Here is a 12,272-nt window from a genome sequence, read left to right on the forward strand (position 1 = left end):
ATAAAATGATGAGAGAGAAAAAACATAGTACAAATCATTTGTTTTTTAGTCTCTTCTTCTTCTCTGAAGTCTTCCACGAAGTTTCAGTTGCCAGTCTCTTTAACGAAGAACTAGCCCAATCCATTTCTTCTATTTTTTCCAAAATCTTATTTTTTTTTATAAACAGTAAAGCAGAGTCTAAGTCATCGAAAATTTTAGGACCATCAGGAAGGAAGATTTTAAGCTTGGCAGGAAACAGAAGGTATGTTTTAAACTGTGCTTTTTAAGCTCCCTTATTAGTGGCAGAAAAACTTTTCTTTTAGCTAATACCATGGAAGAATAGTCATTGTCAAAATGCACAGTTGTTTCATTAAACTTAACAGGAGCTTTAGCCCAAGCAGATTTAAGAACCATCTCTTTATCAAAAGATGATAGAAATCTAACTATAACTGATCTAGGATAGTTTTGTTAGAGTTAGTATTAGCTATAGATCTATGTGCTCTTTCGATACCAAAAGAGAATGCTTCTGGTAAATCTAAAGTTTTAGGAGCCATGTTGTTAAAAAGAAGTAATATTGTTACCTTCAATATTTTCTGGCAGTCCAAAATCCTAATGTTATTGCGTCTAGATCTATTTTCCAGGTCATCCAGCTTTGTTTGTAAATGTGTATTTTGTTTCAGCAGAAACTCAATGTTGATTTCCTCTTCTTGTATTCTATTTTCCATGTCATTCACAGCTTCTTCTATGCCTGCCATCTGGATCTTCTGTTGTTGCAGGTCCATATGTAACAAGTCTATTTGTTTTGTAGTTTTTTCTATGAAAGTGTCTATTTTAGTATCCATTTTATCCATCTTAGCAGTAATTTGCTGGACTATAATTATCAGAGACTGAAGTTCTTTCTTGATGCTGGAGTCTTGAGAATTTGTCTTACTGGAACTCATTTCAGACTGATAAACTGACAGGAAAATTTCCAAAGTAATTTCTGACAGGAATATTATTAAGATTTCCTTTCTTTTTTAGATATAGTTCAAGAACTATATAAAACAAACATATTTAGAAAGAAAATTACTTCAAAAATTAATTTTTTTAGTAATTAATTCCTGTCAATGTAATGAAATTGGTGGAGCTGAAGAAATCTGCTGCTATCCTGTGTTCATCCTTGGCCACGCCAGCATTCACTTTTTTAAGTGTTTGCTGATCTAATATAGACCCTGGAAGGTCACAGTACAGTGCGATTTGGGAATTTGTCCTTTCCCCACTGCAGTGATATCTTAGAGTTGGTATATATAAGTAGCAGGAGATGTGGTGGTACAGAAGGGGGGCATGCCCCACCACATAAAAGATGGTTTAATGTTTTTTTTTTTTTGGTGCTTTGAGATTCAGACTTTTGGGATTGATGTCTTGAACTTCAAACATCTGTGTATTCCGCATTATGCTAAAGATCCTTATTTGGCTTAAACACCATCATCACACTAACTCGAAGAAGGAAATTATCTCTGTGAAACAGAAATCACTGCCACCACACATTAGAAAACTGTACCAGAAGTGATTCCAAATACATATACAGTCACCACATACCCACTACTGCCCCAAAACATACTATCACTTACCTGACACTGTCTGACTGCACAGTATTCAGAGCAGACAAATATTAGTATTTAATACAGTCAGTACACTTTGCAATCAAAATACTCCAAACAAATCAATCAACTGCATGGCTGGCATTATGTACTGTAAATCTCTCTTTCTCAAGTGGATACCTATCAAACACGTAAAATATTGAAACACAAACTAGAAAATTCCCATAAACAATCAAATATACAGAAGCAATATTTCTGCAGGGGGATTGCCTCCCTGCCCCCAAATTGTGAGGTGGCACCCCTCCCCTACAAAGTGCCATGAACTTATATATATTATTTCCAAGATCACAGCAGTGAGTAGGGGTAACTCCATTACCCACTGTGTCATGTCTCTGGCAACTTCCAACCGTACCAGCACCTTTCTTACAACACAAATCCAAAAACCAACAGTAAAGTAAGTACTACATGCAGTGCTAAATTAAGTAGACAAATTATTTATAGTCAAAAACCCAGTCTTAATCTTCAACAAATTCAGTAGTAAAAATGTGTCAATAGCCAACCCTGCTGGTATAGAGGGACCAGGCCCTGACTACAGCTTAGGTGGTGTAAGCTCAGGCACTTGATGCCACAGGTAGGGAGTATAGACATGACCATCTGGGAGGGTGCAGGGATAGTGGTTTCTGCCTATCTTACGATGCAGCACTGATAACACAGCCTTGGCTGGAGAGAGGAGGTCTGTCAAGATTCAGGGAGCCAGTCCTGGAAAGATGTAGGTGTGGCCATCCAAGCCAGTAGTGGTAGTTTCTTTTGGTGCATGTGGGGAGAGCATGCATGTGAGGACTGAGGGGGCATTGGTGGTCCTTGTGTTGACACAAAGGCTTACGTTGCCAATAGAGGTAGAGGTATATAAAAAGTGAAAAACTGCATTAATTAGTGGTTTGCTGGCAAGAAGAGTGGATGATGGTCCCCCTTTTGAAGAGTACAATGGCTGATCAAGGGGTGGCTTGACATTTGGCAGGCATGGGTGCCAAAGTCATACAAAAAAATACTTTGATGAACTACAATCTGACAAAGTACATCAGGACTGTTATTCAATGACTCAAAGTCTCCCTACATGTACATACATGTATACATAAATATATGCACATATATTCATGTGCCTCTCTAGATGTACATTTATATTTATATTTGTATCTATATATGTTGTGGCCACTGCTCCATTTTTGAACTGGCTAGGCACTGGGTCAAATGCATTGGCTGAATTTGAATATTACTCTGCTATAGTGGGATTCCAGCCAGGCTATGGCCATTGACACTGTGAACTGGCTAAAATCATATGCCAGATGTTGAAATGGCTGGCCACTTCTATATCTGACCAAATGAACTGGATCAATCGTGAAGCCTCACTGAGACTTCTAGCCATTTCAGGCTTTGGCTAGATTCAGCAAGAATTGGCAACAGTTATGTGTCCAGACCCAAAGCTATGCAAGACTTTATCTCTGGTACTTGCTGATTACTATATTAGTAAAGTCAGAACAAACCTCTGAACTGATAAAGGAACCAATGTAGCAAACAGCAAAATAGTGAAGAAAAGGCAAACTGGTTCCAACACAGCACTCTTTAATAGCAACACAACAAGATAAGCGCTTTCACGGATTACATCCGCTTCCTCAGACAGAGGAAGCAGATGTAATCCGTGAAAGCGCTTACCTTGTTGTGTTGCTATTAAAGAGTGCTGTGTTCGAACCAGTTTGCCTTTGATTACTGTATTAGTCTGGCATTCCTGCTTTTGTTTTGTCATTGGTATTTTGTGAGTTTTCTGAGTTTACCACAATATGTACTTTGGACTCATTTGTGCCTCATTCACAGTTTAATGTGTGTGTGAAAAAAGTGATGTGTATTTAGTAGAGAGCGCTTCAAATGACTTACAGTTTGCTGTATGAGATAAATTTAACTTGATTGTACTAGAACTTATTGAAAGCAAAAGTAATAGTAACAACCTATTTTAAAGATAAAAGAATTATGCACTTATCAAGGAAGCGAATGAATAAAAAAATAATAATTTGTTGAACGTCAATGGTTAAAGAAACATTACATGATTTCTTTTGGTGAAAGTGAAACACTTTATCACTTCAATTCCTGTCCTTTCATGCACGTGATATGTTTTGTAATTCATGATATGTACCTCAAAATAATTTAAGGGGGATGCACCAAAATAGAAAAGGAACTTCAACGTAAGTACAAAAGTGTCAATAATTAATTAATTTATTTTATCGCTAAAGTGGAATTTTGGCAAAGTGGAATCGGCGAACTGCCATTCACAGAAGTGTGTTTTCGAAGGGAAGAGGTAGATCTATATATATATATATATATACATATATATATATATATATATATATATATATATATATATATATATATATATATATACATATACACATATATATATATATGTGTGTGTGTAATATAGATATAATATATAATGTTTATATGCTTGTATTTTATATATATATATATATATATATATATATATATATATATATATATGCATGTATATATCTGGGTGTGGATCACAAATGACTGAAGGAACCCAGTGAATTGCTTTTTAGTGAACACTACCATTTGATCATTGCACATGGAGTATAGGACTTCTCTCCTTGGCGGACCCTTGGTAGCACATGGAAAAGAGTTTCACTGGGCTTATTTCAGTGTGATTTAGTCAATAATTTATGATCCTGTAATGCACATGGTTGATAAACAGAAACACTGACACATATATATCAAAAGTAAAATGAAAACTAATATGAGAAAAGAAGTACAGACCACCTATTGCTCATCTCAAGTTAAATATTTCTTCTCATACTGCCTTAAAAATCTCACTGGCAGCTATTATTTCTCTCACCAGCTCTGACCTGCAATGAAAGAAGTATCTGTATTTAACTTCCACATACATTTTTAAGAAAAGAAAAAAGATTTTCAACATATTATCTACAAACCACTGCTGCCTGAACTATGATACTGAATTTGTACAACTTGGATCCAAAATGCAGTTTTTGAAAATGACAGTGAAATGAGAACAACAAACATAATTCTTACATGGCATACAACAGTTGATAAAAGGTTCAGTAAAATAACTGTCCTGAAAGTTTTACGCCAAAATTCCACATTTAAAATATTATACCCCTGCATTGCAATCAATTAGTTAAAATGGACAGAGGAACCATTTTATGTTACTGTACATGATGGTACACTCTGCCACACATAAGTATCACACTTAAAATGATTCCCATGTCATAAGTACAGCAGCTATTACTCTACATTCTAGGATTCGAAGGCTTGTGCCTCATTAGATCCCTGGGCACTAGGTATATAATAACAACTGTGCCATGCATACCCCTTCATTTCTTATTTCTTACATGTATTTATGTACAGTCAGACACATACACGCACATAATGCATATGTATCTATCTATAGATAGATATAGATATAGATGTAGATATATCCTCATATTCTCCACCATGTCAGTTACCCAGGATATCTTTGGACTTTCTGAGACCTTTAGACAATCAGGTGTAGCTGTCAGCCTCCAGTGTGACTTGGATGGGGTACTCCGTCCCTTCTTCCTTTGGGAAGATCTCTACCATAAGATTGACCTCAAGTGCTAGTGCAAGTGGAGAGAGATTTATGAAGGGGCCATAGTGGCAATGATGCATGGTGTGTCCATGCAATGGCCTTATCTCACTGCTTTGTCTTGTTATAATACCAAGTAGAGACTTTTCCATATAAATATACTTTCAATGATATCCAGACTAGATTCAGAAAATAGAATTCTGTAGATTAGTGAGCAGGTCAACTGCTGAATAGGGTGAGATGGTGGGGAGACTGTCACTGTCATGAATGTTGTAGAACTACATTTCATCTTAACTGCATTTCATTGTGGACTGTTTAGGTACAAACAACAGTCTTTGCCTCGACAAACCATACATTGTTGCCACTGCTGATCCCTTTATAAATTTCTCCACTTGCACTAGAAATTGAGGTCAGTCTTATAGTGGAGGTCTTCTCGCAAGCTGGTTCCATTGATGCAGGCCTGTTTTATTACAGGGGAAAACATAAACGTATGGACTTCTACTCAGTTATTCAGAGCAGTTTACAGCTGTTACATGAGTGAGACACTTCAGGGATGCACCAAACTTGTCAGTTAAAAACTAGCATTTGCATTGACTAAATGGTCATATTCTCACCTGGCTTCTTTTTCACTCAGGGTGACCTTCTCTGTAAGGTAGTCGAAAAGTTCTCCCTTCTTCATTCTGTAGAATAGATTTTGCAAGTTATTATTTTACAAAGGAATGACAAAACACTTAGATTCTTTTGTATACTTTTTCTGGCAAAACACAGCATGCTAAAATTCTTCTTTGTTTTTTAATCTGAAAAAAAGACCAAAACATTTTAAGATATTTCTTGAATTACAAATAGGAATTGAAAAATGTAGCCTTCCCTGAAGGGTGTTGGCATGCCACACATTTGTTTGCTTTGTTTCTTTATGTGAAACTCAGACATTGTTGCCCTAGAACACTTCAGAAATACAAAATTATGTTTACTCTTTAGGTGACAATATTTATTTCAGATTTTTGGTGGTTTATTATCACTTTATTATGATAGATATCTGATATATGAATGTTAAAGGTTGCAACATTCTGTTTGCTGATCATTTTGTACAAGTTCTGTTTTCCCTGGTAGTAACAAATCTGCACATCTTCACTGTTTTATGAATGGGCATTCTTCATCCAGTATATTACATGCACTTTGTTAGTTTTGTTATATGCTGTGAATTTATGTGTAATTATTTTATTTTTGGTATCCTGTCTTTTACAGATACACACCCATTCCATATTCTAAGCATCTCCTTACATTTCAAATTGCAATTTCATGCTCAATATGTATATTATATAGTTGAAGAACATGAAAATCTGAAGGTTTGTACCATCAACAATTATACACACACACACACACACACACACACACACATATATATATATATATATATATATATATATATATATATATATATATATATAAATAAGAGCATTTACATTGTGTGAAGTAAAACAGTATATTTTTATTAATTATATATATATATATATATATATATATATTTTCTAATAATATATATATATATTTTTCCTGTGTTTTGCACTGATCCCTCTCACTCTTGCTTCACCCAGTTGGCCCACTTGTTTCCTTGGAGGCAACAGTCCTATGGTCCGTTTAATCCCACTTTGTGGCAAAGTCAAGTGCTGTCATCCACAGAAGTGAATCAGAGTTTTATCTCAAGTCCTACCCATCAGCACATTCCATGGCCATGACAGTCCCAAGGAATAGCATGCGATGGGTGTGTCTTCCACTTTTGTCTAAGATGTCTCATTAGTGGCCCTGCCCCTTTGGAAGACAAATAATGCCAGGGGTCTCCAGTCTCCATTCTGGATTGTACCTGAAGTTCGCAGTCTGGATATGCACCTTCTTCATCAACCCAGAGCAAAGTGAGATGGCTTTGCCTCATCATTCATCTCTTTTCCCCAGTCAGGTCCTGTAGCACCCGAGCTATTAATCAAATTCAGGTCATCTAGGTCATAATCTGGGCAACATTCCTCCATGCTGATGGAGCTGTCAATGCATTAATTACATTTAATGATATTGTCTTAAATACTGTAAAGAAACTATAATCAAGAAAGAAGGAAATGCATACACAGACTGGATGATAAAAATACCCCAAAATGTCTGAGGGTATGATACAAGTTAAAATAAATGGATGCAATAAATACAATTAAATGTGCAGTAAAATGTTTTGTAGGGAAGCTATAAGTCATCTGAACCCCATGATATCAAGGCTACAGCACCGCAACCCTACTAACTATATATACCAACTCTGAGGTTATAGTAACCCATATTAAAGGGAACACTTGACTTTGCTGGAAAACCAAGTATTCTGTTTACCTCCAACTTAGCACAATGTTGGAGTAATTATATAAAATCAGAGGGCTGTGAATGTGCCGGGAGTGTGAAACCCTGCTGCGTAGTTAAACATCATTTTTTTTTTGTATTGCTTACTTACTTATAAATCATGTTTTTATTTCAGAACCTTTTGATGTTCTGTGAATTCATGTGATATGCATTGATTGTGAGTAAGATACCCTCTCTTAATATATATCCTATAACCGTTCAAACTTGTAAAACAGTACCTTTCCACAGAAACCCTCATTTTTTTTTTTAAACTTCACTCAACAGGAACTAGAATGTGAAACTGCATAAAATGGAGCAGCCTACATGATATTCAACCATCCCTCTTCCTCACTCCTGTATAATACTTCCTTGACTATATAATTTAATTTGGAAGCTCAGAACACAGAGAAAAAATGCCAATCTTTTCTGCCTTTAGAGTCTAATATTGTGTAGATCACAACAATATGCTCCTGTTTCCCATACAAAGCTGCCTTAATTAAATACAATGTTTCATACAAACCAGAGCTCACATCTTCATTTTTTTCAGACTCCCCATCCAGCACCCCATTTCCACACCTCCACGTTATATATATATATATATATATATATATATATATATATATGGTTCTGGGTTACAACATCGACAGATGACAAGACCGACAACGAAATCACCGACGCCAGAGGATCGACGGATGAAAACACCGACGCGGAGAACACCGACATGGGGAAAGGATGTGTAAGTATGCGGTAGTGACGGACGTTAGGGTGCGAGTAAGGTAAGTGTGCGATGTTGACGGTCTGTAGGGATAGGGATGGGTTAAGTGAGTTAGGGTTAGGGCGTGGGTTAGGTAAGGGTGCAGTAGTGATATTTTTTTGGGTTAGGGGCGGGTTAAGTGAGTTAGGGTTAGGGCGCGGGTTAGGTAAGGGTGCAGTAGTGAAATTTTTTGGGTTAGGGGCGGGTTAAGTGAGTTAGGGTTAGGGCGCGGGTTAGGTAAGGGTGCAGTAGTGATATTGTTTGGGTTAGGGGCGGGTTAAGTGAGTTAGGGTTAGGGCGCGGGTTAGGTTAGTGTGCGATAGTGATGGACCTTAGGGTTAGGGTTTCGGTTAGGGTTGTAGATAGTTGTGTATGTAAGGTTTAGTGTTTGTTTGTTAGGATTTAGGTGTGCTTGTGTTGTGTGTGTGGTTTTTGGACAGGGGATTTCTTTTGTTTATTGGTTGTTGTGATGATGTGTTGAGTGTATGAGGTGTCGTGTTTGTGAACTGTCGATGATGTGATGTCGGTGATGTCGTTGTCGGTGTTATGTGCTGTCGATGTTGTAACCTAGAACCATATATATATATATATATATATATATATATATATATATATATATATATATATATATATATACACACACACACACACACACACACACACACACACACACACACACACACACATACTCTTTCTGCTTCTACATCTGTTACCAAATTTCCACCAGCTTTGGCTTTCCCCTCACTCCATTCCTTTAAAGCTTCATGCAAGTGATTAACCAATTTTTCAGACACATTTACCTTATTTTTCCTCATTTCCCTACATCATATTTTATATCTTTATTTATGTTTGCTTTCAAACTCCCTGACACTTTACCAAAGAACAGTTAACATTCCTTATTTCAAGATGGTCACTCCTAAAAACTTTCTGAACTCCCCTGTGTACCTCTCAAAACTGCACTATTAATGATTTATGGTCTGAAAAACCTATTCAAACCCACAACTCATCCCAGATGTCCAAAAGATGTGCTACAGAAGCATGAGCAATAGCAGTTTCAAACTTCTCACCTTCTGCAAATACAGCCTCCCCTACCACTGTAAGCAAAGAAAGGGAATCTGCAATTTTCCTGCTTAGTCTCACATCACCTTACAGTTCACTTCTCCTGTCTTTGTCTAAAACCACCACAAATAAAGTCATTCATCCAATTTATATCTCTGCATGAACCTTAAACTAATTTTATTTATTATTTTATTTTGCTTTTCTTTACCGGATTTGTCCAGCTGGATTTAGTAAAAAAAACTTTTTGGAGGAGCCCTGGGGAGAAAAGCTCTAACATATTACAAACAGTTTTATCTCTAAATTGACCATTTCTGAAACAACATATAAATGCTAAAAAAGATCTCAGTTTCCTTTTTTTGTTCAGAGATTTACTTCATAAAAAATGTTATCAGTCCTTTTTATGCCTATGTGTATCAAAGTAGCTGACTTTGTAAGTTCTGTCATTAACAACCAGACTCAAAATCTGAATTTATAATATCCTGAAACCTAAAACAACTATATGTTCCCAAGCAAAGCATATAGCTGCCTAGTGCATTTATTCACTGCCCAAGTAACAAATTCAGTCATTATTCCTTTCAAGAACATGGATTTTGTCCATGGTAGCTCTTTTTTCCATATTTTGCCCTCAGCCAAACAGCTCAAATTTTCTCATCCTCCTCCTGGACTCCAACTCCACATTATTTTCTCTGTGTCTACCATCAAAAGTTTCCCAAAATTGTCCAACACACTCACTGACACAGAAATGCCCAACCAAATCTCTTGCAAAGGGCAATGGTATTTCCCCACTATTTTGGTCAAATTTCATTTAATCTATATAACTACTGCTTTGGTCCCCAACTGAAAACAAGCCACAGGCCTAATGGACCAAACTAGTCAGCAGAAAGTAAACAAACTGTGTCTGACTTCAGTCAACAACCAGCAGATACCTTACTGGCCCCATCAGCCTTTTTTAGTTCTTAAAGGGCTTGCATAGTTCAAAATAAATCTGACATAATCCTAACATCAAAATTTAGAATTTGGTTAGCAGTATTTTTATGGTCTCTGATGGTGCAGGTCTCCAGAATAGCTCATCAGTCAGTGTGCACCAGTAGGGGCATCTGGACATGTGCCTATCTTCTACATAAATATTAGTCACATAAAATAATGCATGCTAGCCTAAAACTAGTAGAAATCCCTTCTGCTAAGTGCTGCTGCCTGTATTTACATTCATGACCTTCCAGCCAATGCTTTTATGATCTGTGGTGTAAAATCTTTGTGATGTTGTTTAAAGAGTCATTTCACCACTGAGTATATACAAGAATGCATGTGTAAACAAAACTGAAAAAGAAGAGAAAAGAACTGCTACTTTATTATTTTTAATTTATAATACATAGTAGAATGTTTCTTATTTTATTTACATCATGAAATGAATTCTGCCATTTTATAGTGATAACACACAACGCTGGCCTTTTGTCAGCTGGTGCCCTAGGCAAAAGGTCTCCACAGCACCTCCCCAACACCAATTGTTGACCCCATTCTGGCCTATCTACACCATCCAGATTTCTGGAAAAGCTCCCCTGCTAGACTACACCCTAGGCGGCCACCTAGTTGGTCTGTGCCTATGGCCGGCTATGATAGCACATTATTATGTTTCTTTTAACTTGTATAACACTTATGTATGCTACTGTTTCTCCATGTATAACACATATTATAGAAGATTATGAAGGAGTACCTGATCATAAGAAACTTGTTATGTGTAAAAAGACATAGATGTAAAGAAATTCACCTTTTTAGTGAAGCATTCATGTTAAAAAGTTGTACATTATTTTTGACATTATTGACTCAACTTTTTTTGCTGGCAGAGCTACTGTTGTTCATCTGCTGATTGTGTTATATTCATAATTGAATTTTGTGTTATGTTTATAACTGAATTTTATACTTCTGAGTTATGTGGGATTCCTAATTGCAGCCTGCCATACTGTTTACAGACATTTAAGTTGGAGGTTTACTTGCATTAGTTTGAAGAACCTGTCAGCGACATTTGAGTGGAAAATTTGTTGCCTGTAAGTAGCATTTGTAAACCAATGCTTTGAACCTATGTCATTGTTAAGGGCTTATGATTGTTAAGGGCTTTGTTAATGTCCTAAAAGCTGCAGTATAAACTGGTTAATGAATGTGGTTCAGAAGTGTGTAGCTTTTCAGAAAATTGTTTATATTTTGGTCTTCTTTGCCAGGCCATAAAGCCCCTTCTTTACTCTTCTGACACATTAGTTCCTTCATTGGCTGCCTGTAACCATGTTACCAGCTAGGATGAGAGCTGGGATGAGGTAAGTTGTCATTGTCAAGCAGTTTAGAATTGATTATTCCCTACTCTCATTCACGCTCCTATGTCTAACATAAAGTGATATTAGTGCCAGCAGGCTGCATATGATCTGCTGGTGAGTGCTACTGCTGCTTTGCTGCAAGGGTGAAGCTCCTAGTGCCCCCTGTAAGGTGTAGACCTTCCTAGAAATCCAGACCACCCAAAGAGCAGGAAAGTGTTCAAATTTGCCACTTCTTGCTCCCTCCTCCCCTGTAACTTACTTCTCAGGGACTGGGTGCACTAATTAAGTCAGGAATCTGGGTAACCTGGAACTGCAGTCAAGAGTCCATCCACCTGTGCCATAAAAAGTCTGCCAAACCTTATTACATTCCTTGCTTTATAGTTGTTCTGGAAGATTTTAAACATATGCATTTCCCTTACCTGAACACTAAAAGGTCTTTTCACTTACACGACTGACTGCACCGAAGACAGTAATGTAGTTTGGGTTGGGCATAGGGGGCAAGTGCCTCAGGCGCAAGGTGATAGGGGCACAATGGGAGATGCTTATCAATTGTTAGTGAAGTACCAATATTCACTGCTGTACTGGCATTTCTGAAT

The 12,272-nt window shown here is 36.9% G+C and overlaps 1 protein-coding gene across 1 annotated transcript in view; it reads right to left on the bottom strand.

Annotated features, from left to right (window-relative positions):
• Positions 1 to 12,272, bottom strand: part of PHKG1 (phosphorylase kinase catalytic subunit gamma 1) — a 258,717-nt gene that overhangs the window by 37,431 nt on the left and 209,014 nt on the right. The window contains exon 5 of the mRNA XM_044054212.1: positions 5,805 to 5,870. Within this exon, the coding sequence (XP_043910147.1) occupies positions 5,805 to 5,870 (66 nt within the window). The remainder of the gene's footprint in view (positions 1 to 5,804; positions 5,871 to 12,272) is intronic.

The sequence above is a fragment of the Protopterus annectens genome, chromosome 13.part0 (genome assembly GCF_019279795.1).
Source record: "Protopterus annectens isolate FY-2018-M chromosome 13.part0, PAN1.0, whole genome shotgun sequence".
NCBI lineage: Eukaryota > Metazoa > Chordata > Ceratodontiformes > Protopteridae > Protopterus > Protopterus annectens.